Source organism: Dermacentor albipictus, chromosome 1 (assembly GCF_038994185.2).
Source record: "Dermacentor albipictus isolate Rhodes 1998 colony chromosome 1, USDA_Dalb.pri_finalv2, whole genome shotgun sequence".
Classification (NCBI taxonomy): Eukaryota; Metazoa; Arthropoda; class Arachnida; order Ixodida; family Ixodidae; genus Dermacentor; species Dermacentor albipictus.
Genome location: NC_091821.1, coordinates 295,184,692 through 295,201,729, shown reverse-complemented (window position 1 = coordinate 295,201,729; position 17,038 = coordinate 295,184,692). Strand labels below are relative to the sequence as shown.

Genomic DNA, 17,038 nt, shown 5'->3' with positions numbered 1-17,038 from the left:
ACAGCTTTCAAGCGAAAATGCCAATGCCTGCGGTATTCGCATGACAAATGGGCAAGGCGTTTTTTGAGGCTGCAGTATCAAAAGATCCATCACTTGTTGGTTGTTTGGCAACTCTCTACAGCTAAGGAATTTGTCAGCATAATGCACACAAACCTACCACTCTGTGTAGTTGCATTTCATTCATGAAAGAGCCAACGAGTGTGAACGGCAGCCATGGATAAAGAATAATCACGTACCGGTGTGGGTGTGAACTGCGCCGTGTGTGCATTGTATGAAGTCAGGAGTGGTCCATTTCAAGCTATTAAGGCCAGGAGTGAGCTATAAAATCAGTTTCCTTCATCATAATTGCTTGTCCTTTAGTTCATGTCTGCCGGTAATGCACAAACCTGGCGGCTGGGCTAGGCCTAAACGGCGCTGAATGAGACGGGACCGGCTCAAACTCAATGTGGACATCTGGCAAGGGCTAGCAACTGTACACTTCAAATTCAGTAGTACGTTGTGGCTCACTTTGAGCATGAATTAATACATATACAAGTGCACTTGCTGGGGTAATCGCATTGTTGGTTCAATGTTTTTGCACAGCAGCCAATTGCATGGCAATACAGCAGACTGGTTTTGTCAACATCGTTGGCATGAATGTCTGTCACACTACAAAGGCTCGCTGTTGTCAGTTGCATTGGCATCATCGTGGTCTTATTATGACAATATCTCTCTCAGTGACACGGTCTTCTCACTTGACGGCTGAAATTTGGTGCCAGTGTCATGTCGACTTCTTGACGGAATCAGTGTCATGTCGACCTAGTCATCATCATCAGCAGCAGCAGCCCACTGCAGGGCAAAGGCCTCTCGCATACTCCTCGAACTACCCCGGTCATGTACTAATTGTGGCCATGTCGTCCCTGCAAACTTCTTAATCTCATCCGTCCACCTAACTTTCTGCCACCCCCTGCTATGCTTCCCTTCCCTTGGAATCCATTCCGTAACCCTTAATGACCATCGGTTATCTTCCCACCTCATTACATGTCCTGCCCATGCCCATTTTTTTTTCTTGATTTCAACTAAGAACCTAGTACCTTGTCGTAGTACCTAGTACCTTGTACCTAGAACCTAGTCGACCTGGTACTGCACGTTAACTGACTATTGTTGTGAGCAGCTGGATAATCTACTGAAACACTACGACAAATACCATATTATTGGCACTGCATCGTCAATATGAGTTCATGTCCACATAGGCTATGCTGCAGGCTGCCTAAGCTATTCTATACGCACGTGTCGGAGAACACCTATGTGCGCGTCCTCAGCTCCACGAACCACCGAAGCTGTTCAAAACATTTCCAGCACTCTCCACTAGGGTATGGTGCATGTGCAGTCGTGTCATGCAAAACTGTCACATTCACTGCTACTGCTGACCTTTCATTCCAGCCAGCTGGCATCACCTGTCTTACTGAGACGTCCAAGGCAAACTCCTGGCCATCTCGCTAAGGTGGCTTGGTTTTCTTTGGCTGCTTTGCCAACTGACCTCCTTTGCAGACTGGTCTTTAGCAACATGAGGATCAAGGTGCCACATCCCCAGCTGACACATGTTGACGGCCAAGCTCCATCTTGTAAAACCAGCATGGCTAGCATACTTCCTTGTGCAAACTCCTTCCCAAGTTTGAACCACATTGTGTCCCTGATTCCCCATCACCATGGCAGATGCTCTGCTCATGTTGGCTGCATGTACTCCTGGCTAGAGAATTTGCATGTAAGCTGTGATGTTTCTTGGTGGGGAAGAAGTTTGGGCGTATTGGTGGGATACATACAAACCGGGATACATAGCGCAAGAATGACACAAGGACGAAGCAGGAACACAGGACGAGTGCTAACTTTCAACAATTTATTTATTGCAGCTGATGAGCATATATACACTCACTGGGACGCCACTGCAACAGACACACTGAAGGGAAGGAGGAAAAGCAGTCATGTGGCTACTACACCCAAAAATTCAAGCTCTTTCTTTGATAAAAGAATAGATGGCATGCTAACACAATTTTCACCGGCTCTAGCTATCTCGGCTGCTTCGACAATTTCCCTCGTTATCTTATTCTTGTGGCGATAGACAACAACAGATTGTTTTAAGAAAGGAAAGCATGGTGCCTTCGTGTCACATTTTCTACAATGGGCAGCCAGATGCCCATCTATTGCAATGCTCTCCACTTTATTACTATGCTCCGCCAGATGCACATTTAAACATCTGCCCATCTGGCTCACGTAGTACTTCCCACACGAAAGTGGAATCTTATACACTACGTTGCGAGTGCATGTAACGAAAGGATCCTTGTGCACAGTAGCACAACCTGGCTTTCTTTTCCTTATGGGACAGCTCAACACACTCAACCTCAAGAGTTTGTTAGGTGCTGTAAAAACAATGTTTACACCAGACCGTCGCCCAACCTTTTTTAGGTTGTGGGAAACATTATGAAAGTAGGGAATTACAGCCACCCTTCGTTTGTCCCTTTGTTCTTTCCTCTCTCTTTCGTCACCCGCTCTCTGCTCATCGCTCATGCATGAAGTTAGCTTCCTTCGATGATGCAGGCTTTCAGCAACCGAGATATCTCAGTTGCTGAAAGCCTGCATCGTCGAAGGAAGCTAACTTCACGTATGAGCGATGAGCATAGCGGATGACGAAAGATTTCACACTCGCTCACGAAGACGGAGCAGATATACAGCCAGAAGGAAAAGGAGGCCTTCAGGTGGGCCATACAGTGCTTTGACAAATTTCTTCGAGGCCTCCTATTCATTGTTGAAACAGACCATCAGCCGCTAACAACACTTCTGGGTGACATGGAGGTGGATTTGCTACCACCCAGAATACAACGCCTGTGATTCAAGTTGATGTGCTATCAGTTCAAGGTACACTACATTCCAGGCAAGCTGGTAGCTACTGCCGACACATTGTCAAGGGCTCCGCTTCCCTCTTCGGATGCTGCAATTGATGCAATTGCTTCTCTTGAAAGCTACATGTAAGTGGTCATGAAAACCGTTGACGAAAGCGCGCACGTTAACTTGGAAACAATGCAAAGGCATCAAGCATCTTATGGCGTCTGCCCTACCCTGGTCAAGTTCCGCAACTACAGTTGGCTGTCTAAGACAAGACTGCCAGTAAACTTGGCAGCGTACTGGAAATGCCATGGTGAACTTTCGGTTGCCTACTCACTTCTGCTGAAAGGGGGTTGACTGGGTGTTCCTGCAGCTCTTCAAGCGGAGGTCTTATGACTGGTACATGAAGGTCATCTCGGAGTGGCTCGGTCTAAGGCGAGAGCTTGCAAGTCGGTATGGTGGCCTGGAATAAGCCACAGAATCAAGGAAGTGGTCGAAAACTGCAAGCAATGCGCAACTGTGAGACAGCAGAGGGCAAAACCCATGATACCGATGGATACCCTAGAGGGCTCCTGTGGCAACAAGTAGGGGCAGAGATCTTCCATTTTGAAGGTCAGGACTTCCTATTAGTAGTTGATGTTAGTAGTTCTATTAGTAGTATTCAAGGTTTCTGGAAGTACTAACTCTGTGTGTAACGCCAAGCAAATCAGTCATTACTACGTTAAAGAGCATGATAACTCGATTTGGCATGCCTGAAATTCTTCGGTGCGACAACAGACGACAGTTTTTGTTGAAAGAATTTACGGACTTCGCGTGAATAGATGGCTTTACTCATTACATGAGTAGCCCCGCTTTTCCACAGTCAAATGGGGAAGTGGAATGTGCAGTGTGAACTGGGAAGGAACTGTGGAGGAAGAAGATTGATGGTCACATGGCTCTGCGGGTGTACAGGGACACTCCCGGCTCAACAGGCTTCAGTCCTGCTCACCTTCTGATAGGTCGGCGCCTGCGCACTCGTTTGCCAAAACTTCCTGACCATCTTACTCTGAAACAGCCTGGCTACAGGACCTTCAAAGAGTGTGACAAGGCTGCTAGGTGCAGGCAGACCACGAACTACAACTGTCACCATGGTGCTCAACTACTACTGGGTCTACAACCTGGCCAGAGTGTCTGGTTGACAGATGCCAAGTGTGCTGCTTGAGTGCTTAGTTGTGGTCAGCGTCCGTGATGGTACGTGGTGGAAACGCCAACCGATTTGATTCAATGGAACGGTTGTCTGCTTGTTCCCTGTGCTGGTCATAGCGGGTCACCTGGTTTGAGGGCACCGTCACCAGTGCCAGAGACAGTGGAGACAACTGACTGTGTGGGAGAACTCCTGTCACCACTGCCAGAGACAGAGGAGACAACTGGCACTGCAGGAGAACTCTCGGGTACTGAGCCTGGTGGTGTGGTTTCTCCAGAGGCTCCCCTGGAAAGTGTGCCTTTACTACCTAATGCAGACTGTTTGGGGACGGTGCACACTGGGACTCTAAGTCGCTGTTCTCGGCACACTCAATCGGGTCAATGCATTTTTATGCCAAAAAGACTGGACCTGTAATTAGCCTGTAATTAGCCTGTAATTAGTCCAGCTTTTTGACACGGGGGGATGTAGTGTAGAGGGCACTTCTAACCCTACTAACGTCAATAATGACTGACACTACTGAGAGCGTAAAATATCCGGAAATGGGAAGTAATAAGGGTCGTTTTTGTGTTCTCTTCTGTTGTCCTCATCTTTATTTGCAGTCAATATGATATGCAGTGAACCCCAACTAGGCCAAACTGAAGTTCATCTGTAATAAGGGTGTTCTGGCATCTTATTTTCTTCATAAGATACCTGTATGGAAATGGGGCTAATTGTGGTCGCTGATGCAGTCCCTGACTGATTTCGTGAGACTGCTTTGTAACACGTGCATGCTGCTTAAACTGAGTGTTTGCGCTGTTGCCTTGTTTGGATGCAGAACTGGCATTCAGTGGAACTGAGAGGAAATGTCGATGTCACTGCCTAGAGTGTCCATAGACCTGCTATCGCAATACAACATTCCGAGTGTACAGGCAAAAAAAATATGATTATGACGCATGCCGTAGCATGGAGCTCCGAAATAATTTTAGCCACATGGGGTTCTCTATCGTGCACCTCAATCTAAGTACACAGGTGATTGCAGTAGGTTGCTGTGGGCAGGTCATGCTACATAATGCTTCACGCCAGATCACAATGGTGAAATGTACAGACGAAAGCAAGTGCTGATACCAGCTGGCAAAACTGCTTTGAAACTGGCTGCTTTGGTGAGCCAGCTTTGAAACCTAGCTCATAAAATGATAAACCTATCTATATAGCCTGCACAAAGATATTCCACTTCTACATACTCACTTGAATGTAGTGAGTGTATGTCTGCAGAAAAAAAATTAAACACATGATCCTCATCCCGTGAAACATAGCCTTTTTATTTAATCACGTACAGATATCGATGAGGTACAGACAAACCCAAGCAGGGCTACTTTCTATGTTATGAGAAGCCCATTTGAACGTTAAAGCCATTAGGGGTTGTCAGCTGTTGCTCCCGTAGGTCGCTGTGCAATGAAGGCTTGCAGCTCTGAAACATTTTAAAGCATTCCGACTCCTGACACCTGCTCATGGCTTCATCATCATCATCAGCCTATTTTATCTCCACTGCAGGACGAAGGCCTCTCCCTGTGACCTCCACTTACCCCTGTCCTGCGCCAACCGATTCCAACTAGCGTCCACAAATTTCCTAATTTCATCACTCCACCTAGTCTTCTGCCATCCTCGACTGCTTTTCCCGTTCTCTTGGTACCCATTATGTAACCCTAGTGGTCCAACAGTTATTTGACCGGCGCATTGCATGACCTGCCCAGCTCCATTTTTTTCTCTTAATGTCAATTAGAATATCGGCTATACCCATTTGTTCTCTGATCCAAACCGCTCTCTTTCTATCTCTTAACATTATGCCTAGCATTTTTCATTCCATCACTCTTTGCGCGGTCCTTAACTTGGTCTCAAGCTTCATTGTCAATTTCCGAGTCTCTGCCCCATATGTCTACTATGTCTACGCAAATCATTTGTGTCCTTTGAATCCTGCACATGTTTCCGGAAGCTTAGAAAAACCTAATAGTATCTGCTGTCATGCTAGTTGGTGCAGGAACGAGCCAGCTCGTTACAATCTCAATTGCCATATCAGAAAATTTGTCATGGGGAAATTCGTCACATCAGCCAGCTGGTTCGATGCCATCTCGAGATAGGAATTCTGGAGAGGGTGTCTTATCCTCATTTGGATTTATTGTCCTTGCGACCTTGTGAACGAAATCACTGAGCTCAAAGGAGAATGGAGAGTGGGCATGACATAGGTTGGCAAACTAACTCGAGAGTGGACTCACTCAGACTCACTTACAGTCACTCAGACTGTAATGCCACTGTGGCGCTGTGGGTAAATAAATAAATAAACTTGACTGACCCGGGAGTGTGATACTTGCTGAGTAGAATTTCAATGAGTCTGAGTCCGAGTGAGCCTTAAGCAAAAAGTAAATGTTGTGAGAGAGTTCTGATTAATTTTTTACTGCATGGTGAATTTTGAATAAAGCAATTGCTAAAATCATTGCGACTGCAGAAATGTCAAAAGTTTATCCAAGCGGCATGCACCATACTCCAAATGACTGTATCGAGGGAAAAGAAGGACCCATCACAACATTGCCCGACCGCCACCTCATCGACAGCACAACGCTCGTACATATACGTTGAAATTTTCCATTCCTGCACACACATACGAGCTCTATGTATGCACCTGTAGCTAACTCATTCCCTGCCATGGGGCAAATAGGTGTTTTTTCTAGGTTACACCAGACTTTTTTTCTGAAGGAACTACTGCACTCTATATTTTATGTAATATATAAACAAAAAGCAGACTGAATGCACTTTTCATGCATAAAAGTTTTATTAACAAGGTGTATGTCATAAAAAAGATATAAATTTAGAGAATCAAGATTGTGGCATAAAATTGAACAAAGTTTGTAAACACACGCTTAAATCTACTAAGAAAGAAATGTAAAAAAAATTATGAGACATAGAATATGTATTGCCATCTAATAGTCACTATCCGAAAACAATCAAAATTTTTCATTGAACAGGTATTCCACTACAAATATTTAAGTGCAAGCACTGCAGTTTGCATACTGAAAAGATTTTGCGCCAAAAAAACAACACACACAAGAAAGACGACGACACCACGGGTGCCCGTGGTGTCGCCGTCTTTCTTGTGTGTGTTGTTTTTTTTGGCGCAAAATCTTTTCAGTATGCAAGATCATCAACTAGCCCAGCAGTTAACTCTTCTATACTGCAGTTTAGCACACCAGGCTGCAGCCACCAATGTTCCAGGCTTGCTTGCGTCATCATCGCTCTCGAAGTCGAAGCGCGCTCTGCTCCCGGAGGTGGCAATTTTTGTTTTCTGCTTTGATTATCATGAAACTTCGGAGTGCGTTAAAAAATTAATGCCTGGCGGGCAAAAAGACAACTGCTTAGAAAACAAAAAGTATAGTTCTCCTCCTTTACGTCTGATAGCGCAGTGTGTCTGTGAGTGGTTCGGAAGGTCTCGAAAGCGGCGTTTCAAATCATTTTTAGTGGGCTAATGATGTCCATGGGCGTGCTATGGAAAGAGTTAAACACATTTGAGAAAATAGGCTCTAGCATGCACTTTGCACCTCGTACACCTTGAGCTGTCATTTCCAAATCAGTAAAAGAGCACTAATACGTGAAAAATATAGCAGCACAAGAACATTCTTTTCTTGCCTTATCCAAGCTACTACAGCTGTACCAGAGGGCTCAAAAGCCTTGCCGACGCATGAATACCCATTGGTTACGAGCGGTGCGGAGGAGGAGGCAGCCACGCCCACCTCTGAAAATTGCATGCGATTGGGACAAACAGAGGAAAACCAGCTGGTGTGTGCAAATATCGGAGGCCATGGTCGGGGTGTGGGTTATATGTGAAATTTGGCTTGACGTGTGGCTTCGCGGTGGTGAAAATTTTGTTTAGAAGTGGGATTATAGCCACAGTTTCAAAACGCGTCACTGATGTGTTAGCTGAGTGCACATCTGCCACCTAACGCTACACTGCACGTAAATCCTCCATTAATGAGCTTCCTTTAATCAAACGCTATTTATTCAGAACAAATCTTTGGGCCCCTTCAAATTTGAATGATTGAGATTCGACTGTATTACAACATAATGATAGGTCGGATCACACCATGTTTTCATATTCTTTGCTTTGTGGCACAGTATTTTTGTTTGCCATAACTGGCCTTGCAAATAGTAGCTCAAGCCTCAGCAGCATCATCTGCTGCACCGAGTAAACATTGATTTGCACCGCCTGTTGCAGCCTTTATTGTTTTGCTAATTATACGTCCCTGTCACAGTGCAGTTGCACCATCCAAAGATGGCCATTAATACCATTTTTGTAGATGTTATAATTGGCATCTACGTGTGAATTTTCAGAGCTTCTTTTGCTTGATGCAGGGGCGTGTGCACTCAAGAGCCATGCTTCTGTATAGTGATGGAATACTGTCCCTATGGGCAACTGTACGACGCACTCAAGAATGGCCGCGTCATCCCGCCTGCCACTGTGGTCGAGTGGAGCAAGCACATAGCATCCGGCATGAACTACCTCCACTCTCGGAGCATCATTCACAGGGACCTCAAGTCACCTAAGTAAGTTCTATTCATGCACTGCACCCTGTTCTTTTAACTGGGGCATGCTTCATACATTGAGCCACATTATTTGCCAATCTTACATTGCAGATTTATTTATGTTTTTCCTGCTGTGAAACCCAGCACCTCTGTTTTCCACCTTTGATCCATACTTCTAAGTGTTTGTACTTGCATACACTTGGTAACTCATTTTCATGTTTTGTGACTTGCTGACCACTCATTATATAGAACACCATCAAGTCTGATTTCATTGTACCCGCCGTGGTGGTGTATTGGCTATGGGGTTGCGTTGCTAAGCCTGAGGATGCGGGATCAAATCCCGGCTGTAGTGACTGCATTTCAGGGGGGGGGGGGGAGAATGCAAAAATGCTAGTGTACTATGCATTGGCCGCATGTTAAAGAACCCCAGAAGGTCAAAATTAATCTGGGGTCGCTCACTGCAGTGTGCCTTATAATTGTACCAGTGGTTCTGGCAGGTAAAACCCCAGAGCTTAATCATTTTCAACTTCTTTACACTAATGTTCACTCCCAAATATATATATCTGCAAGAAGCTCCATATCTCACTGAGTATCCACTAAGAAAGCGATGTCCTCTGTGCACATCAAACATGTCTATCACCTCACCATCTCATTTACATGAAACATAATTTATAACTCCTGCCTCTGGCTTCCTTTCTGGCCATTTCTTTCCTTTCTGGCAGGCCATTCTGAATATCTAGTGTGATGTAAATAATGAGACCTTCCCATGTTAGCTGAAATACATTATACTGAAAGGTGTATTGTCTTGCCACAGGTTTTCATCTGTAACAATGCTCTACGAAATCTCCCTATTTACGGTGTCACATGAAATATGTTGGCAGATGTTGTGATTGTAGATGGTGCTGCATCTACAGAGCCACCAGGGGGCATGCAGCTGACCCACCTATTAAGAGTTACTGTATAGGCTCCATTTAGGGAGCCAGAGTTGCGCCACTCTTTTCCGCATGCAGCTCTTGCCGCCTCCAGCTATCCCAGCGCCACTATTTTCTGAGCTCCATTACATGGTCAAAACGGGCTCCATTGCATTGTGGAGAAGCCAACACTTCGACGGTCACGCCAACACTCCTCTGACGGAGGGTGCCTGGACCCCCCCATGGTCCACGAACCCAGGTGGATCGTGACAGCCAACGCTCCGCTGGAGCCAGCAATCAACAGGAAATGCAATTGACATTGGCACTGTTGTTATTATTGTTGGTTGTTCCTCGGTGCTGCTGGCCGAAAGATATGTGTTCGCTGGTGTTATTTCGAGTAACTTTTGCAATCAACCTCACACGGCGCACTGGCAACTCTTGTACCCTATTTACTTGCATAATGATCACACTCGCGTAATGATCGCACCACTGAATTTTGTCGTAGCGATATGTCGTGTGCCAAGTCTAGCTAATGATGATTGCGCTTACCATCTGTCGAATGCTAAGCGAACGACTCTTGAAGACATACCAAGCGGTCTGCACGCACCAAACATTCTTAAGCAGATGCCCCATTTCATTCCTTTCATCACTTTGCACACTTTCATGAAAAAAAAAAAAAAGCTACAACCAAACTTACCTCGGCTTTATTATTTGTAGGCTTCTTAATGGTTTTGGTCAACAACAACAACACAAAGGGCGCCTTTCGATTCTTCTGGTCTGCACTCGTGGGCGTGCAACAAATCGCGAGCGGCAACGATAGTGGCCATGTTTACACTGATACGTTAGACGTGCACCCTATTCATACACCGACGCTTGTAATGCAGCTAAGGTATTCGCCTACTCTTAACGGAAACGAAACCAAGACCAAGTCGCACCAAAGGGACAGACTCGCCAGGCTCATACATTGGGCGGTCTCAGCACACGGCGTCGATGAAGTCACCAGGCGCATTAACGACAAATACCTGCCGACTTCACCTACCGAACAACACGCGCCGTACAGCGGCCTGCCTAACGCGAAGCTCGATCGTGACATTTACGTCGAGGAGGTACGCGTGGCCCTGCACGACCTCAACAGCCGGTCGGCAGCCGGCCCGGACGTCGTCACGAACAAGGCGCTCAAGAACCTCGATGACGGCTCGTTTGAAAAGTTCTGGAGAGCGGGCGCGCTGCCAAAGCTGTGGAAGACAGCCAAGACCATCCTGATCCCCAAGCCGGGGAAGCTGCCGGACACAGATAACCTCCGGCCCATCTCGCTCACGTCCTGCGTGGGCAAGGTGCTGGCGCACGTCCTGCTCAACAGGTGGCAAGACTACCTGGAACGAGAAGGGCTGTACTCGGCCACTTTGATCGGCTTCAGACAGCACCTCAGCACGCAGGACGCGATGCTGCAGCTCAAACACCAAATCATCGATGATGGTGGCAGCGCCCGCGACAACAAAGCAATCCTAGGGCTCGACCTGCAGAGCGCCTTCGATAAGGTGAAACACTCGGCGATTCTGTCCCATGTCTCCAAGCTCAACATGGGCAAAAGATCCTACAACTACATCAAGGACTTCCTCATGGACAGGACCGTCGAGCTACGAGCAGGCGACCTACAGACGCAAGAGAAGAAGCTCAGGAGCACTGGCACACCACAAGGATCGGTCATTTTGCCGATGCTGTTCAACCTGGTAATGATCGGAGTGGCTGAAAAGCTCGGGCACAGCGAAAACGTCAGGCACACCATCTACGCGGACGATATCACGATATGGGTGACCGGTGGCAGCGACGCCCACATCGAGGGCGCGCTACAAGCCGCCGTCGACGCAATAGAAGACCAGCTAGAAGGCACCGGACTGACATGTTTGCCGAGCAAATCGGAGCCTTTCATACTCCCACCTACCAAAAACAGCAGAGGCAAGACCAGACAACGCGAAAACGAAAAAATCAGAATCATCACCAAATCCGGCAACGTGATCCCCAAGGTCGGCAAAATTAGGATCCTAGGCATGGTCATCGAAACCATCACCCGTCTCAAGGCAGAAGCAGCCAACGCGATTACACTGCTCAAACGAGTCACTTCCCGAAAGGCTGGCATGAGAGAGGATAGCCTAATTAGGCTCGTCCAATCCTTCGTCATCAGCCACGTCACGTATGTTGCAGCCTACCACAGATGGCTGCAACACGAATGAAACAAAATCAACGTGCTCATCAGAAGAGCGTACAAGACGGCCCTGGGCCTGTTCGAGTCCACAAGCACAACCTGCTTGTTACAACTCGGGCTACACAATACGCTCGAAGAAATAGCCGAAGCGCAACGGACCTCTCAACTGACTGACCTCTCAGGTGTCCATGACCAAAGCCGGGAGGAAGATACTGGACGATCTGGGAATTAGACGCTTGAACAAGGTGGAGATGAAGCTCCCCATCCCCGAAGAGGTCCGACGCCAGACCAGAATCGACCCCATAACGAAGAACATGCATCCCGAGTTCAACAAGGGAAGAAGAGCGGCGAGGGCCAAGGCTCTCATCGACCAGCATGCCAACGACGAACACGTGCGGTACGTGGACACGGCCGAATACCAACGGAACGCCTTTGCTGCGGTCGTCATAGAGGCGTCAACCGGCGCCACGAGGACGGCAGCGAGCGTGAGAAGCGCCGGAGCGGAACAAGCGGAGGAGGTAGCCATCGCCCTGGCCATCGCCGACGCAGACTGCCACACAGTGCTGAGTGACTCAAGACAGGCGGTGCGAAACTTCGCCAAAGGCCAAATCTGCAGGGAGGCTGAGCGCGTACTGCGAGTGGTAAAACTAGAAGAACGAAAAGTACGACTCAAGTGGTTCCCGCGCATGCGGGCGACGCGTCGGAACGCAATGAGAGCCATAATGAGACTCATCTTAAAACTTATTGTGCGCAAACAAACAGGGACAAAGAATAGAAGAAACACAAGGACGAGCGCTTTCTAACAACTGGTTTTATTTTTGAAGAACCACCTGCTTAAATACCCACAGATCTGCGCGATCTAGTCAACAGAGCACGCCTATAGCGCATATAAACACACAGATCTTCGCAATCAAGTCAAGAGAGCACGTCTATAGTACATATACCACTTGTGATAAAAAACAAGGACGTGCACCAAAGCCACCCGGTCAACATAAAAACAGCAAGGTGCATGAAACAACCACTTGGGATAAAATGCGTTGAAGATGTGATGATAGAAGTGAATTTTCTTTATCCAACAATGAAACCGATGGATGGCTGATGCATTTTTCTTTTTGTTTTTCAATCCAGTGTGCTTCCACAATTTTCCTCACGGTTTGATTCCTATTCCTATACAAAATGTTGGTGCTGCTAAGACGGGGGGAGCATTCATGTTCTTGGCAATGCATTGCCAAATGCGTGCTAGGGCGACCTTTCAGACTGGACAAGTGTTCCCTTAACCTCGTGTTAATGCATCTCGCAGTCTGCCCTACGTACACATGACCACACGTCATAGGGATCTGATAAACAATGTTCATCGCGCAATTGACAAATTGGTTCTTGCGCATATGTTTAACACTACATTCTTTCTTTACATCATCCTTTCTTTCGAACTTATTTTTAACCTTAGAGCACACACTACCTATCTTGTTTTTCGCCGAAAATACCACTTTTACTGCGTAGCTACCAGCCAGCTTTCTAAGTCTGTGTGAAAGGCCGTGCACTTATGGAATCACTGAAAACTTGGTAGCTACATCCTTCTGCCTTTGAATCCTTTTGCAATGTCCTTTATCCTGTTTAAGTTTTTTCATCAGTCTAGCGCACGACGCCAGCATCACAGCGAGCGGGTACCCAGCCTTTTTCAACCTATCAACTTGCTCAAAAAATGCAATCTTTACAGTGTGGTGACATGAATTCAACAACGCCGACCGGAAACACGAAATGACTATGCCATTCTTCACAAGCCTGGAATGATTTGAGGCATAATTCATTAGCGGTTTTCCAGCTCGGGGTGAAAATGACCAACATACATGTTCCGGTAGGAATTCTAACTTGACATCAAGAAATTGTAGCTTGTTATCTACCGGTAATTCAGAAGTAAACGTTAGGTCTTTGCCCAGAGAATTGAAGGCTTCTACAACCCTATTTCTGAAAGCACCCTTGTCTACATGACAGCCTAAAATCAAGTAGTCATCGACATATCTGTATACCTTATTTACTACACCTTCTAAATCTTTGGCCAACTCTCTGTCTATGCTTCCCAAAAAAATGCTACTTAGGATGGGAGCTACCTTTGACCCGATGCACTCACCCTTTGCCTGTATATATGTTTCACCACAGAATCCTATATGTGTATTCGCTAAATAAAAATGGAGAAGTTCAAGAAAGGATTCAACGGCCATGCCGCATTTGTTGCGGAATGACACCTCGTCATTCTCATTAGTTATGCAATCTTTAACACTGCACATTAGGGGCCCATGCGGTAAGGAGTAGTAGAGATCTTGAACATGTATGCTGAATCCCCAGCTGCAGCTTGTCTTCTCTGATGCCAGAAAATTCACAAGGCCTTCCGAGTTTTTCAATAAGTACGGATCCTGTACTTCTAAGGAATTCAACATATATTGCAGGAACTCAGCGACCATAACCTGCCAACACCCTCGCTCGGGCACAATTGGCCTAAACGGAATTCCTTGTTTGTGGGTTTTTGCTATAAAAAATATCTCCAATTTCATTCCTTTTGAGTTCTTTAAATGTGACGCAAGCTTTTCTTGGTCACATTTCTTCAATAACTCCACCGCCTCCTTTTTTACGTTTTCTACACTCACGTCACATTTCTTAAAGCACTTATTCACCGCTAGGAAAGCCTTTTCTTAGTAACAATCGTTTGGTAAAACAACCAGAAAGCCTTCCTTGTCTGCTTGAACAACGCGCAGATTATTCTCAACCAAATACTTAGCAGTCCTATCAACATTGGGTCTGGATCTATCGCTTACCGAAGCTTTGGCCACCACGTCCACACATTCCACCACACATCGTTCTTTTTCTTTCTCTGGTACACTCCTGGCAATGTCCCTTGTAAGTGCTAACTGTTGTATGTGTGGTTTCGGTTCCGGTTTGGGGATCACCTGCCGCCAGAGGCACCAGTGTCGCTATGTGTATATATATGACTGTATGTGGCAATAAACCGGGAATTGTTTGGTTGCTAGCAGTTCGTGTACTTGGGCGGCACATGCCGCTACAACATTGGCGACGAGGATGGGATCATTTCGGGGGGCGCCTTCTATTACTAGGGGGTGCAACGGTGGAAGAACAGCATCAGCAGGTACTCAAGTTGGGGCCGAAGTTCTGCGTGGAACCAAGGATCAACATCGTCGACAGGTTAGTGTTGTAGCGGCGTGTGCCGCCCAAGTACACGAACTGCTAGCAACCAAACAATTCCCGGTTTATTGCCACATACAGTCATATATATACACATAGCGACACTGGTGCCTCTGGCGGCAGGTGATCCCCAAACCGGAACCGAAACCACACATACAACAGTTAGCACTTACAAGGGACATTGCCAGGAGTGTACCAGAGAAAGAAAAAGAACGATGTGTGGTGGAATGTGTGGACGTGGTGGCCAAAGCTTCGGTAAGCGATAGATCCAGACCCAATGATGATAGGACTGCTAAGTATTTGCTTGAGAATAATCTGCGCGTTGTTCAAGCAGACAAGGAAGGCTTTCTGGTTGTTTTACCAAACGATTGTTACTAAGAAAAGGCTTTCCTAGCGGTGAATAAGTGCTTTAAGAAATGTGACGTGAGTGTAGAAAACGTAAAAAAGGAGGCGGTGGAGTTATTGAAGAAATGTGACCAAGAAAAGCTTGCGTCACATTTAAAGAACTCAAAAGGAATGAAATTAGAGATATTTTTTATAGCAAAAACCCACAAACAAGGAATTCCGTTTAGGCCAATTGTGCCCGAGCGAGGGTGTTGGCAGGTTATGGTCGCTGAGTTCCTGCAATATATGTTGAATTCCTTAGAAGTACAGGATCCGTACTTATTGAAAAACTCGGAAGGCCTTGTGAATTTTCTGGCATCAGAGAAGACAAGCTGCAGCTGGGGATTCAGCATACATGTTCAAGATCTCTACTACTCCTTACCGCATGGGCCCCTAATGTGCAGTGTTAAAGATTGCATAACTAATGAGAATGACGAGGTGTCATTCCGCAACAAATGCGGCATGGCCGTTGAATCCTTTCTTGAACTTCTCCATTTTTATTTAGCGAATACACATATAGGATTCTGTGGTGAAACATATATACAGGCAAAGGGTGTGTGCATCGGGTCAAAGGTAGCTCCCATCCTAAGTAGCATTTTTTTGGGAAGCATAGACAGAGAGTTGGCCAAAGATTTAGAAGGTGTAGTAAATAAGGTATACAGATATGTCGATGACTACTTGATTTTAGGCTGTCATGTAGACAAGGGTGCTTTCAGAAATAGGGTTGTAGAAGCCTTCAATTCTCTGGGCAAAGACCTAACGTTTACTTCTGAATTACCGGTAGATAACAAGCTACAATTTCTTGATGTCAAGTTAGAATTCCTATCGGAACATGTATGTTGGTCATTTTCACCCCGAGCTGGAAAACCGCTAATGAATTATGCCTCAAATCATTCCAGGCTTGTGAAGAATGGCATAGTCATTTCGTGTTTCCGGTCAGCGTTGTTGAATTCATGTCACCACACTGTAAAGATTGCATTTTTTGAGCAAGTTGATAGGTTGAAAAAGGCTGGGTACCCGCTCGCTGTGATGCTGGCGTCGTGCGCTAGACTGATGAAAAAACTTAAACAGGATAAAGGACATTGCAAAAGGATTCAAAGGCAGAAGGATGTAGCTACCAAGTTTTCAGTGATTCCATAAGTGCACGGCCTTTCACACAGACTTAGAAAGCTGGCTGGTAGCTACGCAGTAAAAGTGGTATTTTCGGCGAAAAACAAGATAGGTAGTGTGTGCTCTAAGGTTAAAAATAAGTTCGAAAGAAAGGATGATGTAAAGAAAGAATGTAGTGTTAAACATATGCGCAAGAACCAATTTGTCAATTGCGCGATGAACATTGTTTATCAGATCCCTATGACGTGTGGTCATGTGTACGTAGGGCAGACTGCGAGATGCATTAACACGAGGTTAAGGGAACACTTGTCCAGTCTGAAAGGTCGCCCTAGCACGCATTTGGCAATGCATTGCCAAGAACATGAATGCTCCCCCCGTCTTAGCAGCACCAACATTTTGTATAGGAATAGGAATCAAACCGTGAGGAAAATTGTGGAAGCACACTGGATTGAAAAACAAAAAGAAAAATGCATCAGCCATCCATCGGTTTCATTGTTGGATAAAGAAAATTCACTTCTATCATCACATCTTCAACGCATTTTATCCCAAGTGGTTGTTTCATGCACCTTGCTGTTTTTATGTTGACCGGGTGGCTTTGGTGCACGTCCTTGTTTTTTATCACAAGTGGTATATGTACTATAGACG

General features: G+C 46.1%; 1 protein-coding gene across 8 annotated transcripts in view; it reads left to right on the top strand.

The window, feature by feature from the left end:
* LOC135921907 (mitogen-activated protein kinase kinase kinase 13-like) overlaps positions 1-17,038 on the top strand; it is a 548,581-nt gene that overhangs the window by 179,126 nt on the left and 352,417 nt on the right. For all 8 annotated transcript variants that reach the window (XM_065456319.2, XM_070531441.1, XM_065456318.1 and 5 more), the window contains one exon: positions 8,420-8,611. In XM_065456319.2, coding sequence (XP_065312391.1) covers positions 8,420-8,611 — 192 coding nt within the window. The remainder of the gene's footprint in view (positions 1-8,419; positions 8,612-17,038) is intronic.